This window comes from Typopeltis vanoorti, chromosome 6, assembly GCF_054136105.1.
Source record: "Typopeltis vanoorti isolate ZY-2024b chromosome 6, IOZ_Tvanoo_1.0, whole genome shotgun sequence".
Taxonomy (NCBI): Eukaryota; Metazoa; Arthropoda; class Arachnida; order Uropygi; family Thelyphonidae; genus Typopeltis; species Typopeltis vanoorti.
The window spans coordinates 37,036,924-37,059,536 of NC_143554.1; the positions used below are offsets into that span (position 1 = coordinate 37,036,924).

At 35.1% G+C, this 22,613-nt stretch overlaps 1 protein-coding gene across 1 annotated transcript in view; it reads left to right on the plus strand.

Annotated features, from left to right (window-relative positions):
* spen (spen family transcriptional repressor split ends) overlaps nt 1-22,613 on the plus strand; it is a 570,588-nt gene that overhangs the window by 295,739 nt on the left and 252,236 nt on the right. The window contains exon 7 of the mRNA XM_090393943.1: nt 214-451. Within this exon, the coding sequence (XP_090250069.1) occupies nt 214-451 (238 nt within the window). The remainder of the gene's footprint in view (nt 1-213; nt 452-22,613) is intronic.

Sequence of the window (22,613 nt, forward strand, 5' to 3'; positions counted from 1 at the left end):
TTCAACTATTGTGACCTCTCATTATATTTGCTGTAATATGTTTGATTTTCATTCATCAATAGTAGTTAGGCTGACAGAAGAATAGATTTCCACAGACTGAGAACAAGAAATTATTAGTGGCCAGATAGTATTGTGTGTAATTTTCAAATGTAATGATTATCATTTACATAGCTTATTTATATAGCTTTATTTACATAACTTTATTTATAATAGGCCTGAAGATGTAGAAAAAGCTCTTGAAGTTTCAAAAGACAAATTGTTTTTTGGTTGTAAAATTGAAGTGACTGCTCACGAAGGACTTGATGGAGAAGATAATGATTTCAGACCATTGGAAGCAGAATTAGATGAATATCATCCCAAAGCTACAAGAACTTTATTTATTGGAAATTTAGAAAAGGACATCACTACAGCAGAACTGAGGAAACACTTTGAACAATTTGGGGAAATAATTGTAAGTGTTCTGTAAAGTTTTAAGGATGATGAATAAAGTTTATCATCCTAAAGTTTATAATAATAATAAAGTTTTTTTTTTTTTTTAATTTAGTAATCACCAATGTAAATGTAATGTAAAGCATGATTCATTAAAAAGAAGTAATTCATAAAATTTATCTGTAGATTTACTTATACTAGATGGGCAGATGTTGGCCTGGTTTGCTAAATGCATGGCATTTCTACTCTGTGTGTGTGTGTGGGGGTGGTGATGGGGGGGGGGGGGTTGACTGTAGCATAAATGTTTGTAAATTGTAAATATATTAGACAAACTTCACTGCTCGTTGTGAGTCCACCATTTTGCTTGGTGGAAGCCTGAAATGGCTAAAAGGTTCCATGTTTGATTCATGGAGTAGGATTTCATATCATCTAATCCTTAGCATGTCATCCTTATTAATCCTGCACCCTTATTAGTGGAACACACACGATCAGTTGCCACTATATCAGATTTATGGAGACCAAGGATATTGTTTGCTATAGAAAACTGATTTTACAATGTTCCTGTAAGGTTGGTGATTTTTATTGAATTATTCAGTGTTTTCTTAGGTTAATTGGAGTATCTGGAGATTTTGTGTAGATGTATTAGTGCATTTAGTAACATAATCCCAGAAATACTGTTAGTTAGTCTTAAAAACTTAAAAAGACATCAAAAACTCACCACAACAAGGCAGTGTCTAAAGCACAAGTTAATGCAATTGCCAGTGATGAGAACCTCATTTGTCCCACTGAGTAGAAAGATTGCAACAGTGATGTTGATAATATAACCAAGGATAATCTAACATTGGAAATATTTAGATTAAATTATTAGAAAATCTGGAGAATTGGAAAGAGTGGAGAAACGTTTAAAGAAACTTAGGATAAGAAAAATTATCAAAACAAGAAGAGGCAAGAAAGTACCAACCTTGGTAATAATAATAAGGTAAGTCGTTTAATATATAAGAAATGTAACTTCAGCACACCATGTAAATTGTAGTGGAGCTTGTTTCTTTGTATATATGCGTATACTCCAGATAATGAGATGATAAACTGAAGGTCAAAACGTCAAGTGATTATTTTGGTTTATATTAAATGAAATTTTACTCTAACATGGTGGTAGTTCCATAATTTTTGAAGATGTATAAGAACAAAGAAGTAATATGGTATAGCAATTCAGACATAAAATTTGCATTTGCCAATAGAATCATTAGTTCTATTTTCTCTTGGGACAAAATTAGTAATATAATTATATGTGTTGAATATGCATTGAAGGTAAGAAAAACAGAAAAGAAAACTAAAGTAAAAGAGATAATCCTTCTTGTTGAAACTAATCATTTAAAGTACTGACAAATCTAGTATGAGAGAGGATATATTAGGTCTGTTAGAGCAAGAAAGAGAACTGAGAGAGCAGAAATTGTTGATTTGTTACCGAGATACTACAGTACTGAATTAAGAATGAAATGATAGTAAGTGGTTCAGTGTGCAGGCTATGTAGAAGAAATGGATGTAGGTTTCTTGGATTTGCAGAGTGATTTTGATGGCAGCTTGTATAAGAAGTGATTTTGGCTGCAACTTGTATAAGAAGAATGGCCTGTCCTTCATTTGAATATGGCATCAGGAGACTTGAAAAATTACTTATTGGGGTGAGACCTAATGTAGAGAGGAAGGAAAACTATATTATCATAGGAGAAATGGTGAGGATGAGTGTGTAAGTTCATCTATGGTATGCAAACGTGATGATGATGATATGAATGGCATTGAGCATAGTTATGCATGTAAAGGAGTGGCAATATATGTTTTGGGTTCAGGCCTTTTTAAATATATCTGGGATGGGAAAAGAGAAAGTTGTCAGGATCAAGCAGACTGCAGATCTAAATATGAGAAAAAGCCAGGTGGTAATTTATGTTTATACACAGATGCCAGGAGCATTAGGAACAAAGGAGTTGAGCTTGTTGCTTTATTGAATATGTTGTGGCCTAAGACTGTTGTCATTAGTGAAACCTGCTATCAGAATCAGGTGTTGTAACTAAGTGTAAAAGGTATAGTATTTTTAGGAATAACAGAAGAGATAGGACAGGAGTGGGCAGCACTGCTAATGATATCAGATGACTTGAGTCCGGTTAGGATAGAAAAATGCATGAAAGCAATAATGGTTATAATGTCCCATGTAGCAGTGAGTTTGAAGCTATTTAGTGTGAAGTGGAGATTAATGGAATGAAATATATGATGGAGTGTTGCTACAGAACTAGTGATTCAGTTGCTTGGGACAATGAAATACATTGCCAAATTACCCCAGTGGGTACTAAACAAGTGATCATCATGGGCAACTAAAATTATCTAAACATTGACTGAGTAGAAGAAAAATTTCATGATAAGAATGAAGCTGTTCTTGCAAGACAACTTCTCAAGTAGCATGTGAAAGAATGAACTAATTAAAAGATTAATTAAATTCTAATTAAACTAATTAGAAGAAATAATTAACATTGTAAAGTGAGGGCTTTTGTTCTTTATTTCTACCTCTATTCTATTTTAACTATCTTGTATATGCCTTATACTTGCTCTACTTTACTTTCGTTACTCCTGGCAACTTTACTATGTTAATTATTTAAATTTGATTAACTATGTCTGAACTTAACTTTTACTTTACTTTATTCTGCTTCACTAAGTTAGGACTATAAACTTCTCAAGGTTAGGCTTATAAACTACTTTAACATAAACCTCTCAAGGTTAATCCTGTCTTGTGACCAATTTTAGTCCCCCCCTGCTATTAAACAAACTTTGTGTTATAAGTAAGTCTAATGTGTGCAGTTCCTGACTCTCGCACAAAAAATCAAATTAGAAATTTAATCGATTTTTTCAACTGTGCCACCTCATTTGATTAAATATTGTTTAGAAAATAGGGTGATGAAAGCAGGAATTTATCACAAAATATCTATACTAATTCTCTATATGCAAGTCGTGACTCGTATTTTATTACTCCTGCAGATTCGCTAATTTTTTTCGAGATATTCCATTGGCTAAGGAATAAAACCAGGTAATTACAAAACATTTATTTTTGATCTAGTGCAATAGGTACAGAGCACAGAATACTCACTGAGATTATTTCACTCAAAAGTTTTAACACACCAAAATTTGCAATTCTAGCAACAGAACGTACTGTGCATTCACTACCAAAAGAAACTCATTATACATTAACATAAAGATGTCTCCTATGACACAACTATGCACATATATGCTTACAAGCTAACATAATTCTTCCTATCACATATAAGCTTACAAGTTAACATTATTCTTCCTATAAGAATCTGCAACATTATATTCTTCCAGCCACATACAGTACTTATTTAACGCTATTCCCGATTTTTTTACATACACTCTCTTAAACTAAACATACTTAACAACACATAATCTTCCCTCAACTTATAATCAAGTTACCTACTGTTTACAAATAATTTTTTGCAATCACACACGATTCTGAGGTACATTCTCTTGGCAAAATACAATTTAAATTATTGCTTACTTATAACTACCACGAGTGGAAAGTCCAGTTAGCTCACAGCAAACTACATCAAGACCAGAGCGTCTTCCGTCTGGTCATTCTTTATGCTGCTTGGACTGCATTGGCAGTTTCCCGTAGAATTTTCCTCCGTCAAACTTGCTGGGGGGTTCTACCGTAGCTACCCAGAGCCTAGAGAGAGAGAGGGCTGGCAGTGGAAAGACACGAGGCTTCGGCGGTGGGAAGAACAAGCCTCCTGGACGAAGGGAAGGAGCCCCAAGGAAGTCGAAAGTAAAAAAGCCTAAAAAGTCCCGAGCCAAGAGCCGCATTCCCTTTTATGCAGATTTTCAGCCCTTTGTTCTCAATGATGAACTTACTGGGATTAGCCAGTAGCAAAATGACGTCAGTACTGGTCATTCGACCATACGATCTTTGGATGGTTTAATCCCTATTAAGCTGTACTAACAGGTCAAATGTATGTGCATTCTTACAGGAAATTTTTTTTTTACATCTTATTGAGTACATTTTTCTTTCATAATTACAAATAAAAAACTGGAAAATCTATAGCAAAAAATTTACGAAGTTTAATTTCTCACGAGAGATTTTACAGTAGCCTGTAAACCCTAGGAGGCTATATATGAGAAAATTGATGATACACAACAATGGTCCAAGGACCCTTATAGTACACCACTCGTCACCTTAAATATGGCTGTCCTCCCCCCAATATACCAATTCTATTACCTGTCAGTCAGTAGATGGGCAATGAAAAATAGGGTGCAGTACTTGACACTGTGAGAGTGGTTACTGAATGCTATAGTCTGTATAGCTTTCATTCTCATAGTTTGGTAAACTTGTTGGCTGTGAGTTTGAATTCTGCCTTTGGCACAATGTTTGTTATTGCCTTTAAGAGGGAGGTGAATTTCATTGTCCAGAGTGAGACTTAACCCCCCCCCACCTTTTGATGGGGAGGGGGGGGTTAAGATGACAGGTAATAGAATTGTTTATTGGTGGAAAGAAAATTCAGTATATCAAACTGATTACTCTAACATTATGGTCCCTTTGAATTTGCTAAAGTGAGAGCTGATGGATCTCTGGTTCACTAATCTGCTCACTTAGAACTTAGTTCATTTGAGCACCTATCAAATGAGACATTCTTTTCTTGAAATAGGCTCTGCTATAGTCCATTTTGGCAAAGTAGTTTATGGTGAGGCTATTCCGATGGTCATGACAATAAGATATGAAGTATTAAATGCTTCAAGTTTTAAATGGGTTTTTCAGCTCAGTATTTCATGCTTTATCCAGTTAAAAATATCATAATTATAATTACTTATCAGTTGCCAATAGCTGAGAGACACAGTACATGTCAGAAGTGCAGAATTTCTGTGGTAGACCTCTCCTTCTTTAACACACATTCTTTCCACTCCTGTGAAATCTTCCCTGTTCTGAGACTCAAATTATATATAGCCTGATCAAAGGAATAGCCAGTTCAGCTAAACATTCGTTTAGCATGGATACTAAACGAATTCATCACATCAGTCTCTATTGCCGAATTCTTATTCATTTTGTGCAACTGCTCTAATAGCTTCTCTTCATACACCTGAGTTTCTTCAGAAAGAGGTAGCAGTGAATTCAATGTTGCATGAACCAGGTTGATAGCTTTTAGCAAAAGCAATCATTAGTTGAACAACCTCTTCTGCATCTGTCACCCTCACATCATCTGCATTCAGAAGAGTTATTCTTTTATATTATTTTCTTTTACTTGCAATTTAAATTTATTTAAAAATTTTAATAATCTGATGAAATTTTTCTCCAGTAAATTTATACATTTCAGAGTTTATCCAATCTTCTCCTGCTGATTTACCATGTTTTATTTTACTTAGGTTGTAATTCTTTCATTGTTATTACAGTTGAAGTTGACCCTAGAACAACATGGGTACCCCCCATGAAGGGTCTTTCAGAGATGTTCTCTGCAGTTAGCAATGTTTTCAAAATGGTTGAAAACATGTTGAACGCTACTTATTAGTAGAAAGGAAAATACATGATGTGTTTGCTTGCTATAAACAAATTTATGATGAAAAGAAGAAGAGGAATAAGCAAAACAGATTGGACATTTTCATCAAAAAACAAAGGTTACACCAGAAGAGCTGCAGCCTGGTCATAGGGAAGATAATGAAGATGTGATTGTGGAGGAAGATTTTAGTGATTATGCTTCTGTTTTATAGTGGTAATAACGCACAGAACAGTTTTATAATAAGGTTTAAAAATTAAAATGACAGTATACTTATTACTGTTAAGTCCCTAACCCCTATAACTATGTTGATTTAATGTATCGACTTATGCCCTACCTGATGGAACGGAACTCCGTCGCAAGTCGAGGGATGACTGTACTTGGTTTACCTTTATCCAAATGTAAGCAAATTGCATTATGGGATACTAAGGCAAGTGATGTGAAGTCATTAGCCTCTATATACGAGTTGCCCTGTCCTGATTATATTTCAGGTGCAAACTTTGTTTGCTTACACTTGGATAAAGGATTAAACCAAGTATATAATTTCTTGGTATCTTTAATTTAAAGTAGCAGTATCTCACTGTGCAAGATATTATATAGTCATTTCCACATATTATAATCTCATAAGAACTGAAGAGATAGTTTGTTATAGCGAATAGTCTCCTCTACCATATTTTATTAAAAATACAGGTAAACCTCGTATAACACGGATGTTAGGTATGTAAATCGCGTTATGTGAGACTCGGATCACATAGAAAAAGTAGGGTTATGTTCCGAAATCGTTTTTTTTTTTAATTATATAAACAACAATGACATATCCAACAAAAAATATTTTATTTAATTCAGGTAATTCATGTAAGTTAAGAAAACATAAACTATGAAACAAAATACATAGTATAAACTTATAAAAATACAAATTGTATGTAAACTTCATTGCACATAATGCATAAATGTTTAGGCAAAATAAAATAAAGTGCATAACTTAATCGGAATCATTGTCTTCATAACGAACATGTCTTGGATGTTCTTTATTTACGAGTGGCCAGACGTCGTCATCTCTTGAAATCTCTTGGACATCATTTGTATAATTCTCATTGCATACTTCGGCTGGTTTAGTTATCAAGAAGTCAGTAATAAGACCTTCCTTACCACGATGCTGCAATTTTTTATTAAGCTCCATATTTTTATTATTTTTTATTTTTTTCATATTTTTGTTTTTTATTTATTTCATTTCATATTTTTTATTAAGCTCCATAGTTTTATTTAACTCCATATTTATTAAATTCATAATATGGAGCTAAACAAATATCCAATTTTCTCGTGAATTTTCCGGAGTGCTCCATTGAAGGATTATTATCCGTAAAATAACTTCCTAACTTTCTTTCCAAGTTCAATCCTTCTGTTAATTTCTTTGAACTGAATTATTCTTTAATGGATTCATCACAATCAAAATCTTCAGCAGAACTTTCCCTGCCATTTGGTTCGACATTATCTATTAATTGTATCAGTTCCTCCTATTTTAAATCTATTTCCCCATTAATTAATTCACTAAATTCGTTTTCAACGATATCGCAAAAAACCCTCTATGTGGCCATTAGTATAAAAATAAAATTTTTACATAAAAAAAGCATTACTTATTGTATGTAACTCACAAGAAAATAAAGTGCTCAGCTTGAGATTAACACACTTATGATTTTTAATGCACTTTCCTGCCAGAAAACGAAGACAATTTTCAACAATAAGCATTTATGTGGTTAACAATTGACGTACATGCATGCTAAAGGGTATTTCCTCCAATATAAATTCACTACTTATAACTACATACGCGATACGGGCAGATGCAAATATAATGAAGATAAAATTTGATTTTTAAGTTACGCGTTCAAAAATATATGAAAGCGTAAAGGGTTACTACAGTTTGTAGACTGTCTTATATCGAAACTGCATTCAACAAGGGTTACTACAATTTGTAGACAGTGTTATATCGAAACCGCGTTGTATAAGTATCATGTTATAACGAGGGTTACCTGTAATATCATTTGCTGTTGGACTTTGGACGGAATTTTCAGTAGTTCATTATGTAATTGTTGCTATAATGGTATTTGCTGTAGTGATGATCGACTATACGTAGGTCACTGAAATTAAAATTTTATTAATTTTCTCTTCATTTAAAGTTTATCTTGTTTCATTTACAATATTTCAGTATATCACCCCCCCCCCCCCCCCTTTTTTTTTTTTTTTTTTGTAAGAGCCCATTCTATTTAATGCTTATTCGAATCTGAATTTTTTTTTTTTTTTTTTACCCATTTGTTTATTTATTATAATTGATAATTTTCATATTCTGTTCTAGTTTCACATGTTAGAAATATTAATCTAGATTTACGGATTATCACTTTTGTTTTCTTTTCTTTGTAAGTTCTTTATTGTTTCCATATTTTTGAATTTAAATATAATGATATTCTATTAGTTTTTAAAGATTGCTCTTTTACTTCTGTCAAGTTTCACTTAATTATTTATTCCAAATTATTTTAATTTACATGTTATTGATTATTTTGCATTGTTTTTGCTCTCTCTGTTAATATTTCCAAATTAAAATTATGGCATATCTGTTGTGGCTTTAAATAATTGTCTTTGGACAGTCATTTTAATATCTTGCAAGTAATACCGTATCATCTGCACACATTCAGCCAAATTAGATTTCCTTTAGGATTCTATTTAATTTAATAACAATAAAAAAAAAAATTAAAAAAAAATCATCTCACATATAATTACATTCAGTAAAGGGGAACATAAATTTTATCATCTCTATCCTTATACAGAGTCTGTCAAAAAAAAAAAATATATATATATACACTTTAACAGATGTCATCTATGGACTTTTTTCAAAGTTGGATCAAATCACGGTAGTGATGTGTAGTATAATGTCTCTCGAAAGATGTGGTTACTCACATGAATACTAGCATCAACACGTGACCAGTAGGACAGTCAAACAAAATGGCAGAGACATGATTGTCGTTCATTCGAGGAACGCAAGAGCATTTTAAAGTGGTATTTCAAATTTGAGAATGTTGTTGAAGATCAATGGCAATGGCGGCATGAGTTTGCAACACAACCTCCAACACACCTGAAAAAATGCACGTATTCATGATAAGTTTGAGACCAATGGTAACATGTGTGATGTGCACAAGGGCAGATCCGGGAGGCCTCACACAGCAACAAGTCCTTCTTCCTCAGCTATGATGTTGAAACAGTTGGACCTAGACATGCTACGCACATCCATTTTATTTGCCATTCATGCACTTTATGGGAATGATCAATTTCTCTTCCAACAAGATGGTGCACCACCACACTTCCACTGAGACGTGAGAGCTTACCTTGATGAAAGTTTGCAGGGACAATGGCTAGGACAAAAGAGTGTTGAGTTCCTCCCCATGTTCATCCTTGGACTTCTATCTATGTAGTGTATTGCTGAAAACCAGCTACACTGGTGGTCCTTCGGAAAGAAATTGAAACGGCATGCACAGCAATCCCACTGGATGCTAATGGGAACCACTTTGAGCACCTCGTGTAAATGTAGAAGTCAAAGGTAACTTGTATTTATCCCTTGATGTCTGTATAAATTTAGCATTACAATTTTTACTGATGTGTATACATTTTTTGACTAACTCTGTATGCAAGGAGATGTGCTTTGCATTATGGGAGATACTAAGACAAGCATAGTCATTGCCAGATTAGATCGAGCCCTGAGGCAAACAATTAAATATCGCCCCTGATGGACTATAAGACAAAAATATAAGTAATCTCCAATTGCTATTTTGTTTTTATTACAAGAGAAACATTGATGTAAAATGATTAGATAATAATATTAATTAAATGTTTGCTCTTTGGGGATATTGCACAATAGAACTATTTATAAACTCTTCTAAATTTCAGTTATAAGCTATGTCCGCCTCTATCGATATAGTTGCTAGGCCAAGCAATCTTTCTTGGGTTGCTGCTGTTCACAAATAATTTTTAATCAGTTTAAGCTTTGAAAAACTTCTTTCTGCACTTGCTACGCTAACAGAAATTGTTGGTATGGCGATGGTGCCTACCGCAATATGGTTGAACGAGCGCCATTATTAAACCGTGCCGTGAGGCAGGCAGCCTCTATGCTACACCCTGTCGATGGTACTGAAGACAAGTAGTGATGAGAGTTTGGTCCACCTTTACCACGAGTTGCCTCAGTCCTGAAGATACTTCAGCTGTAAACTTTATTTGCTTACACTTGGATAAAGGATTAAACTAAATTTATTATATCTAACCAAGTGGGAAAAAACTTCCAACATCTTTCTCTAAATCCAGAGTAATTTAATAATAAGGTGAGACACCTTTTGGCAACTCGTATAGGTAAATATGACTTCTCCATCGCTTCCATTTAGTATCACCACCTCTGGGTCTGACTCCCACTGACGAGACCTCAGTAAAGGTCAAAATTGGTATGGATAGTGGCACTTCCCTTAATGCATAGCATTATACATGTCTGCAAGGAGATGTGCCTTGCATTATGGGAGATACTAAAGAGTAGGAGTGATGAGAGCTTGGTCCACCTTTACCATGAGTTGCCTCAGTCTTGAAGATACTTCAGGCACAAACTCTGTTTGCTTACACTTGGATCAAGGGTTAAACTAAATTTAAAAAACTGAATATAAACCTCTGTTTATATTCAGTTTTTTGTTTGTGTATATACATGCAAATCTCAACTTATGAACATAATCTGTTCCTTGAAATGTGTTTGTAAGTTGTATGTATTTTTTCCTAAGATATATTAATGTTCAACTTATTAATGTGTCGGTGAATTTTGGGCATCGTAAAATGTTTGTAAGTCTGGGGTTTTATATTTGTTAAACGCATTGGGTTAACAGTTTATTAGTCCATGTCATGTTCCTAAGTACAAATTTTTTGTATCTTGATCATTCGTAAGTAGAGGTTAGCTTCATTTCAGTTCTTCCATTCAGGTAATTTCAGTAATGTGTGGTGTATATTTCTTAGTGCTGCTTATAAAACATTCTGTGATTGATTTTATCACAAGTCTGTACTAGCTCAATGAAGCCTTTAATTATTGGCTTATTGAATGATATGTTGATTTTTTTATTGTTTTATTTAAAAAAAAAAAATTGAATATCGTTATGTGATCCCCCCCCCCCCCCCTTACAGAATTCTTGTTTGCAATCATAAGTAATTGTGATTCCATTTCCTCTTAATAATTTTGTGTGTGTATTTTTGAGGTCCAATATAGTAAATTTATTTTTCAATAATTTTTGTGTTCACATTTTTATTAAAAAAAATTGGCATTGTGATGCTTATCCTCCATTCACTGTGAATTTGTTTTTTCTTAAAGATTAATTTAATTATTCTTGTGCATTCAGTCATTTCTTTACCTCTTTACATCATTTTCTGTTTTGATTTTGAGATTCTGTATTTATTGTCTATTATTTATTTCATATTATCCTGTACTTTTTTCCCCCCTTGTGCTATACATAAAAAGTCATATCCCGATCGTTATAATAACCTTCCTGAAGTTCTTACTTTGTTAGTATGTCTTCTTATTTTATTGTTTAATTACTTTTGTATTCTTTCTATTTTGACTTATACATAGAAAGAATTAGTCTTATCTTGTAAATATTTATTTTCAAGATGATAATAATTACTAAATAAATTTATTTAGATAATAAATTTCTATCATTATTTTGCCTTGGTTGTTATGGCATCTTCGTGAACTGAACACTAAGATTACAACTAAGCACATACTAGCAGTAAGGCAAACAAAGAGTGTGAAAAGCAGGAACTTATAGTCCTAACAGGTGTCCTCTAGGGTGCAGTGATGGAAATTTGCTGAAGGTCTCAAAATAATTCTGTCCCAAATTTTAGGTAAAGGGAAGCAGCCAAATTTGTTGTTTCGGTGATTGCTGTAATGCTGTGGCAGATTCTAGAAATAATCTCTCCAATTTGTACCTGTTCCTATATAAAAGGGAGATGTTTTCTATTGGATATGATTATTCATATTCCTCTCATTTTTCATTGGCAGGCTTTTTTTTTTCCTTTTAAAAATAGATGAATGAATTATCCTTCATCCACTGACCCTATCTCCATTAATTTTTTTCTAAACTTGGGTTACTCTGAACTGTGTTTCTGGATTTTGTTGTTTGTTGAAGGATATTATTTGTGCTAGAACAGCTTTCTCTGAACACATGTTCAGTGTTGATGGCAGCAAGATAGGAATTTTGTTCTTTTGGCATCGTGGTTTCTGTTTTTGAATAATTTATTTCAAATCCTACCAGTTTGTTTCTGTTGTTCAGTTCATTTGCTGTCTCCTTCATTTGAGTGTGGTTTATTGAGAAGACGACACTGTTATTATCAAATTGAAGATTGCTTAATTTCTTTCCTAAGATGTAAGCTTATATTATATCTTTGTTGATCCATTCAAGTTTTCGGAACATGTGTTCAATTGGATCTGTAAAATGTTTAGAAAGTATTATTGGGTCACTTTTAAATTAAACATACCAAGAAATTATATTCTTGGTTTCATCCGTTATATTTTCTGTAAGCAAACAAAGTTTTTCGTGAAGTAATTTCCCAGCTGGGCTAAATGTATATAGAGGCTAGTGACTTCTCATCAATTGCCTTAGTATCCTATAATGCAATTCACATATCCTTACGGACATGTATAATGCTCTGCGTAATGGGAGGGGTCACTATCCAGACCAGTTTCGATATTTATTGAAGTGAAAATGTAAAGGGGTGCTCCTAACTGAAAATAAAAAAGATTGTCAAAACCTACTAGAAGAGATGCTGAAACAAAGTGAAAAATATGGACCTAATTTCAGTTTCAAAAAAACCAAAACCATGCTGGTAGCAAGAGAAAAAGGGAAAATACCCAAAATAAATATTAAGATCAGAGGAAATACCTTAGATCAAGTAGAGTTATATAGTGCAAGAGAGCCTTATTAGGAGAAAGAAAAGAAGATAGATAGATAGATAGTTAGTATGAGAGATAGAGAAAAGGCCTCAGTTCTTTTATATCATCATATAGCCAAAGGCTATCAGTTTTCCTTTTTCAATAATCTCATATATACGAACAACTAAAAGACCAATTGAAACTAAAGTGCAAAGATAATTGATATGTAGGTGGTTAGCATTAACTGAGTTAACTGCCTTGAGTTGGCTTTCTCTTCCTGGGATTGCCCTCCAGTCATCCCTGCAATTGACCACATTAAATTAAAAGGATGGAACTATTTAAAAAAACATCTCATAGCTAAAATAAACAGAAATTTTATCTTCCCCTGGTGAATATTGCATAATGTGAGTGGTCTACACCATCTAGCCAAATATTCCTTTTTTTATAATGGACACAATGCCAGTGCCAGAGTGTTGTAGCAGTCTTAGAGTTAAAAGTTAAACACAAGAGAGAACTTACTCCAGACAGGGGAATATGAAAACTCAGGTAGTACAGGAGAAGTTCTGCACATGTGTGATTGGTCTGCAATATTTTATGGATTTTTAAAGCTGCATTGCTTGAATAGCAGAATTTTAAGGTCGGAAGTCCAAATTCCCAATGTTTCTTAGATAGCTGAAGAAATTCCTTTTTAACTCCTTGGTATTGGCTGGATCAGAAAAATTGCACAGGCTTACTATACAGGGTGATTCAAAAAGATGGACTCAATTTTGTAAGTCTATACATCAAACATAGAACTAGTGATAAATATGATGTAAAGTATATTTGATTATACTTGCAATAAAGTTTATAGATGTTCAATGTGCCCCCCCTCCAGCCGCATGGATAATATCAAGACAGTAGCTGAATTCTTCTCACATTCTCCACCGATACACCCAGTCTGCCTGAGCTTTTTCCCTTACACAGACAGCATGTTTGCTCAAATTGATAATTCCAACGACAAATGCTCTTCCTCGTTGGAGGTTTAATGTTGAAACAACGATGAAATGCATGCTGCACTGCAGATGCCCACTTGGTTTTAATGAGCTCACGAACGCAAAAAATTTTGTGCTGCATAGTAGTCATTTTGCTCACAACTGACTCTTCTGCATGACTGTGCACTAGGCAAGCGCTCTAGCAATAGTATTTCAAACTCTAGTGCCTCCTCTTTCAAATGTTATGTAGATCATTCACATGCGATGTATAGTTCAGGAAATATAGCCGTACCAAATTGAGTCCATCTTTTTGAATTACCCTGTATAATTGCTTTCTTCAACTTCTGTGATGTGATGTCTGTAATATTTATTATGTACAACTGAACAGGAAAGATTATGGTTTTGAGTACTATGGCTTTAGAAGCAAAGGAAAGTGGCCCTATTTTCCAGTCTTCTGAGGTTTCAAAGTTCTTGTATATAAGTTCTTGAACCGGTAATATTAGTTAAGTGGAGAAGGGAATTCCAAATATAATGAGAGGACTGCCTCCAAGATCCCATTTTCCAAAAACTTTTAATTTTGTCTTGTCTGCTTTAGTAGTTAATCCACTGATCTTGCTGAATTTTTCCAAAATAACAAAAAATATATATATGGAATCATTATCTTTCAAAGTGCCCACTACATCATCGGCATATGCCAATTCCCTATTTTCCTTCATAGTTGAAGAAACTGTTAATCCTTGCACAGCATGTGTATTGTTGACTTCCTATAAGAAAGGTTCAAGAACCAATGAAAGGAGCAATGGACCAGGAGGCAACCTTGTTTGACTCGTTTTCAAATTTTGACCATTTTGAACCCTTTAACTAGGAGACAGATAGTTGAATTGGCATAGACTCCTTTGATAATGGATAGCAGCTTTTTACCCACACCAATTTGCTGGAGGATGGGGAACAGAAAGGGACGCTGGACATTATCAAATGCTTTTGAGTAAGGTCTACTGATATCATTGCCATCTGCTGCTTTTTTGTATTAACTAATAACTAATAAAGAACTAGGCCTCCAGCTGCTGATTAAGGTGTGATCTCTATTAAGTTTTGGAATGAAGACAAGCATGGCTTGCTAGAAATTCACTTGGTATGTGTCCTAAACAGAGAAAATAATTAAATTGTATAACTAGAATGGGAAGAATAAAATCCTAGGCCTTGCAGTAAAGTTCTATCCCTAGACCATCATATGCTGGGGATTTTTTTGTCTGGCATTCTTTATAGGCTGTGATAATTTCAGATGCTGTAATGGGTCTGTCAAGCATATCTTGGATATGAACAGGAAAGCCATTAATGTTCCAAGAGTTATACTTTTCCACAGTACTGTTATCTTCAAACAGATTTTTGTAGTGTTTTTGAAAGTAGTCAAGGATGTCTTGAGTGGTGAACATGTCTTCACCATCAATGCAGATTTGAGAGAAAGTTTTTTCTTTGTGGAATTTAGTGGATTGTCTATTGAAGAATGCAGCTGAAGGGTTATCTGCTAAGTTCTGCTGCATTCTTATTTTAAAATTTCTTTCTTCTACTTGTTTCTTCCTTTCAACTTCTATCTCTATATTAATGTTTAATGATGTTGCTACATTCTATACCATTGCTTTGGTTTGGTATGAATCAGCTTCTCTTTTTATACTGGTCTTTCAACTTTTTTTCTTTTGAGGAATGTCCATTCCTTTCCTCATTCCAGCATATTCATTCTGCCTTACTGTATGTTTGAATTTTAACCACATATTCCAATTTGAACAGAGAGTCTGGAATTTGGTTTAAAAAGATCAGTGGAAAATTCGGTGGAATTTTTCATGGTCCAGAATTGATCTCTGCTTGTTCAATGCGGTGGAACGTAAGCAGAACTGGATTATGATCTGGCATGTTGGTGTCAATGTTTTATCTGAATTATCCTGTTTATAAGGAAAGAAGAGATATAAATTTGATCAATACGAGTACCAATACATTGATTCATGTATATGTATGCCTGAAGATTAGGATTGCAATCTTCCTTATGTTTACTAGTTGAGCATTGTCGAGACATGTCTTTAACTGTGCATATTCCACTTTTTCACTCCTGAGGTGTCCTCCAATTTTCTTTAATGTGGGGTTTTCAATACAATTCCAGTCTCCAACTGCTGTGATGGTAGTGGGCAGCATATAAATATGGCTCCAATTCCTGGAAGAATTTTTGTCTAACTGTTCCATTGCATGGAGCATAAACATTTATTAACCTTATTACACATCCACAGTATATCCAGTCTGTTGTCAAATTCTCCCTTCTGCATCTCTTTGGATATTACAGCATGACCCAAATTTTCTCTGTCCGTGATATTTTCAACATTCTTCTGATGGTCCACATTTCGAAAGCTTCTAACTTTTTTTTCTCTGCTTCTTTATTTAGAGTCCAAGTTGCACTGTTGTAGAGATGGCATGACCAGATATAGCACTTTATTAATCTTTTTCTTGTGTCTATATTAATGTCTCTGGCTGTTGAACAGTTTTCATATCAATAAAGACTTTTTCTTCCTATCTCTCTCTCTCTCTCTCTCTCTCTCTCTCTCTCTTCTTTTTAGTTCTTTAAAGGAATTTCCCCTCTCTATAAACATTTGTCCCAAATATATAAAAAACAGAACCTACTCCAGCCCTGTTATTTTCTTATTGGAGCCAAGGCTCCAATAAGAAACAAGTGTATATCTATCTGGTCAAGTTTTTATATCTTTATATCTGCAAAAGTATGTTTCTTGGAGAAACAAAAACCTGATATTATGGCATAGCATAAGTTTCCATATAGTTTCTTATTTAATTTGCCTGTGGAATTCTCATACATTTAATGAGGCAATGCAGAAAGGAAATGCTAGTGAGGTGTCCGTAAGTCTTTAACTTCTGGATTTTGGATGAGCCTGATGAGGTCTTCAATCTGTGATGGAGCAGTTGTGTAGCCTGCATCTTGTAAACTGTTTTCAGTTTTTTTACAGTTGCTTTCCATTATTTCAATTTCATGCCTATCATTCTTGACTTGGAAGCTAGTTATTTTCTCTTCATGTAGATGATAACTGTACTAAGAAAAGTTTGAATCAGTAAATGTTATTATTTTTTCTTTAATTGTATCTCTTGCTTTTCCTTTATTAGCATGAGATAGTTCTTCATACTCCATAAACTCTTCTGAGCCTGAAAGTCTTCATTTGACGATCTGCAACCTTCTCCATCTTTACAGTTTTTATTACTTCTTTTAGATGTAGTTCCTGTTTTTTTTAACACATCATTTAATTTTTTTGTTTATCTGCAATTTTTTTTTATCAATTCATCTTTCCTTTTTGATGAGCTTGTCTGCATATTAAGTTCTTTCAGTTATTAAATTAAATTAAATTAAATAGCCGTTTGTTTTTTTTATTCTTTTAGTTGTCTTACTTGCTTTTCTGTTTTTTCCCCATTTTCTCCTTGTAGAAAAGTTTCATGTTTTTGCATTTTGTCTTGTATCTGTTCAGTTGTTAAACTAGTTTCAACTGAAGTTGTTCCATCCATACGTGACTCGGAAAGTGGTTCCTGCAGTTATGGAATTTTAGGGCTGATTTAGTTGTGTACGTTTTGTGATTTTATCAAGTGTAGTTTGTTTAAAAGTGAATTGGAAAAACTATTCATTATGACTCTCTGATATATATATACGGTGTTCTAATAGACTCTACCGGTACTCCCACTCTTTTAGCAAAAGTTCTAAAAGAACAGGTGTTAATGTAGTGTTCAGAACTTTGCCTTTCTCACAAGGTTTGAGACACTGATTAGTGATATGTATGATCTCCATGCAGTTGAAACATATAGATTTGGGGTAGTTACCACAAAGTAATTATATGAACCACAATGTAGGCACTGCCTTTGTACTCTGGGATAGTTTAACATAACTCGGGTTGTACCAATGTTGACAAAATTTGGTATGGGTGTCCTTCATATCCATTGCGAAGGTTAAATGATCAGAAAACCAGTTTGGATCATTACCTGATGAACATGTGTTTCTAATTTTACCACATTTTGAGAATAACTGTATATGAATTTCATTATGCTGCCTTCGAAAGTAAAACCCTGTAATAGTTTTTCCCTTGTTTCCACGTCTTTAAACTACAATTAATACAATCTTTAACTACATCTGACTAGCACCAACCACCTCTTTTGAAACCTTAGTCATCTTCTTCAATTCCTAGAGTCCTCACGCTTGGAGGAATTGGTACCATTATCTCAGGTGGTAAGAAAAGGCTAAAACCTCTGTGTTTGATAGTAAGGAAAAAAAAAAAAATCATAAGACCAAGAAATAAATAATCTCATGATATAGAAATAATTCTATTTGAGCTACTATAAAATTGCAGCCATGATACTGCTAAAAGTAATCCCCTAATGCAGCTATTAATTGCAAGCAATATTTAGTTTAAAAAAAAAAAAACTAAAGCACTTATCTTGCCAAAATCTGAGATGTCAGTGGGAGCCCAGTTGGAGCCAGGCCCAGAAGTGATACCAAGACTGTCAACTGTTAACTTTTATGGCAAGATGGATGACAATCCCTTGGATTTTTATCCCTTCATCCTTTTTTTTACCCTTTTATCACCTAAGGAGTTGATTAAATGAAGAAAAGATTATTGAGCACCCGCCTCGCCCAATTTAGGACGGTGTGATAGCGCCACGGATGTAGGGTATGGTGATGGCATTTTTAAATTCTTGTTGATGAGAGGGACGGGGAATGGGGGAGGAATTGATTATTTTTTTGATGCTGTGTTCGCTGTAGCCATTGGAGAGGAAAGTTCTGTGTATGTGGTTAAGCTCAGTAGTGAGGGCGGTTCCACTGGAACAAATAAAAATGCCATCACCATACCCTACATCCGTGGCACTTCAGAAACAATAGCCAAGATACTAAAAAAGTATAACCTACACACAGCATATAAGCCCTACCGCAAACTGGCTACCCTTATCCGTTCTACGAAAGATCAGCTCCCTCCTCTCTCTCTGCCTGGAGTTTACAAAGTACCCTGTTCCTGTAAGTTTGCGTACTTTGGACAGACAGGCAGATCAGCATCCATCCGCCTGGAGGAACACAAGTCGTACATCGTTAAACACAACTATGGCCATTCAGACTTGGCTGACCATGTTTTGGACACCACCCACAGAGTATCATGGAAGAAAACCACCATGCTCCACCACAGCAAATTCAAGAAAGAGAGACTTTTATTAGAAGCAGCAGCAGCTCTCAAAAACCAACCAAATCTTAACAAATACGGTTGCATTAAGCTTCCGAAGATTTGGGAAACAGTCATCACCAGAGGTTCCACCTTACATTCCAGGCCACCTACAACTGCCCTTAGAGGGCGCTCACCTAGATAGGACTTTATTGTCACCCACGTGATTGGGCTTAGTATTGTAAGTTTTTGTGTGCATGTTACATTAATTGTCTTTGTAATCCCCGTAGATGTCCTAGTGACTAGGACGAAATATAGGAAGTATTAAATTCTATTTTAATTCTTTTTGAGTGTTGTAAAAAATCCATTAAACCTCCAACATAATGTCCTCACAGCACTTAAGCCTCTACACAAGTCTTCTGATGTTATCATTTCCACTAGGTCTCTGATAACAACATTTAAGTTTTTCTTGCTCTTTAGCTGAAATGTATGGTATGGAATTTCCAGTTTGTCCATGAGTTTAGTAAGCCGACAGTAGTCCGAAGCTCCTTCAGGTTAAATACGGACTCCTTCTCTGGACTTTTTAGCTGAAGTAAACTTAATTTCGGAGTTCCTTATGACCGCCACAACTGTCGACCATTGCTCTTTAGCTCGTAGAAGCGCGAGAGAACACAGTAGCGCAGATCAAAGAGCGAGTCCCCGTGGGACTCGCTCTTTGATCTGTGCTGCAGTGTCCATCGGTGCTTCGGGCTCTACAGCTGGAGCCTCTTTCCGTCACTTTTTTCTGCTGACTACCTGGTAGTCATCAGGGGTCTTCCAAGGACTGTGCATCAACTGTTGAGACATTATCAATGCTGTTATCTTGAGAAGTGCTGGGGAGAGAGTCAGAGGGCTGATATTCCTCTCATTCAACCGCTGGGATCTTATGGAGCTCTACTCTGCCCGGCCATTTGGTACGTAGCAATATTCCAACTTTTCTGAATACTGCGAGCAGTTGTTTAGAGAGTCTAGGTCTTCGAACGGAAGGTCCATGTCTAGGCTTCTCCTATGATTTAAGGGGGGGGGGTTGTGTGGTTCAGGACCTGCCTTGTCCCTTCTTATCACCAAGTGTAGACCGACAGTCAAAATCTCCTTCTAGAGGCGGAAGACTACTGATGGGCAGGGAACAGGAGAGGGCCTGGGAAAGATGCATTAAAAGTCAAAATCTTACCTTGCACTTAACAATTACTGAAAAGAACCTATGCTCACTCTATCACAAATCCAAATCTCCGACTCTCCTCTAAACCTCCTCTCAGTCAATCACACTAACCAATTGATCTCCTACTCTAATCAGCCAATCAGTGATACCTAGATTGAATTAACGCAGAAGTCATAATTCCATATACAAGTAGTCAAAAGGTGTCACACCTTATTACTAAAATACTCTGGATTAGAGACAGAGGTGGAAAAATGTTTTCCACTTAGTTGTACTGTAAATTAAAGATGCCAAGAAATTATATTCTTGGTTTTATCCTTCATCCAAGTTTAAGTAAACAAAGTTTGCACGTGAAGTAATTTCACGACTGGTCTACTTGTATATTGCATTATGGGATACTATGTGAAGCCAATATAAGGTGTCTCACCTTATATTGGCTTCACATAGTATCCCATAATGCAATGCACATATCCTTATGGACATGTATAATGCTCTGTATTATAGGAAGGGCCACCACCACCCAGACAGATTTCGACCTTTATTAATGATTTGGAAGTATTCTCCCTATTTTTCTTTACAAATGGGTGCTTGAGTTTTGCTTTACATAGTTTGGATTATTTTTTATTTAACATCTCTATCTTGTTCTGCTAGAGAAGCATACACTACTGAGTCAGCTGCTTTACTATAGTCAATAAAATATGTATATAGGTTTATTATATTCATTATATTTTTCGATAATTTATGGTATGCAAATGGTCTGTTTTCGAAAATTTGATAAATATTCCTTGCTCATATGGCTGGTTTACTTCTGTGGACAGCGGTTCTGATTTGAATAACCCTGATGATCAAACAACTTCTGGAGAATAAGACCGATTGGTTTGTAGCTGTTTATGTCTGATTTATAATAAATTTAGTTTAATCCTTTATCCAAGTGTAAGCAAACAAAGTTTGTGCCTGAAGTATCTTCGGTACTGAGGAAACTCGTGATAAAGGTGGACCAAGCTCTCATCACGCTTAGTATCTCCCATAATAGAATACACATCTCCTTGCGGACATGTATAATGCTATGCATTAAGGGAAGGGCCACTACCCAGACCGGTTTGGACCTTTATTAAGGTCTCATCAGTGGAAGGCAGACCCAGAGGTGGTGAAACCAAGGTGGAAGCAATGGAGAAGTCATATTTACCTATACGAGTTGCCAAAATGTGTCTCACCTTATTATTGAATTACTCTGGATTTAGAGAAAGATGTTGGAAGTTTTTTCCCCACTTGGTTAGACAATAATAATTTAGTTTAATTCTTTATTCAAGTGTAAGCAAACAAAGTTTGCACCTGAAGTATCTTCAGGACTGAGGCAACTTGTGGTAAAGGTGGACCAAGTTCTCATAACTTCTACTCTTAGTATCTCCGGTAATGCAAGGCACATCTCCTTGTGGACATGTATAATGCTATGCATTAAGGTAAGGGCCATTACCCATACTGGTTTCGACCTTTATTGAGGTCTCGTCATTGGGAGTCAGAAGCAATGGAGAAGTCATATTTACCTATAGATACCAAGAGTAGGAGTGATGAGAGCTTGGTCCACCTTTATCATGAGTTGCCTCAGTCCTGAAGATACTTCAAGTACAAACTTTGTTTGCTTACACTTGGATAAAGGGTTAAACTAAATTTATTGTAGTCTAACCAAGTGGGGAAAAACTTTCGACATCTTTCTCTAACTCCAGAGTAATTTAATATTGGTGAGAGACGTTTTGACAACTTGTATCTGTAAATATGAGTTCTCCATTGCTTCCACCTTGGTTTCACCACCTCTAGGTCTGGCTCCCATTAACGACACCTCAGTAAAGGTCGCAACCGGTATGGATAGTCACCTTCCCTTAATGCATACTATTATACATGTTTGCAAGGAGATGTGCCCTGCATTATGGGAGATACTAAGAGTAGGAGTGATGAGAGCTTGGACCACCTTTACCACGAGTTGCCTCAGTCCTGAAGATACTTCATGCGCAAACTTTGTTTGCTTACGCTTTGATAAAGGGTTAAATAAATTTATTATAGTCTAACCAAGTGGGGAAAAACTTCCAACATCTGATTTACAATTTTTCTTATTTAAGAGGATTATTTTTGATTTTAAACATTATTAGTGTGGCATTGATTCACTGATAATAGCATTGTTATAGAGTTTCACCAGAAAGTTCTCATCCAAATTTTTAACAGTTGAAGATTTATCTCATCTTTTCTAGGACTTTTTTGCCATTTGTAGTCTTTCATGCAGCGTTCTCAGTTTCTGTGCTGTTGATCTCTGGAAAAGTTTCTAAATCCTACAGGCATCTGGTAGCACAAGGAAGTTGGTTGGAG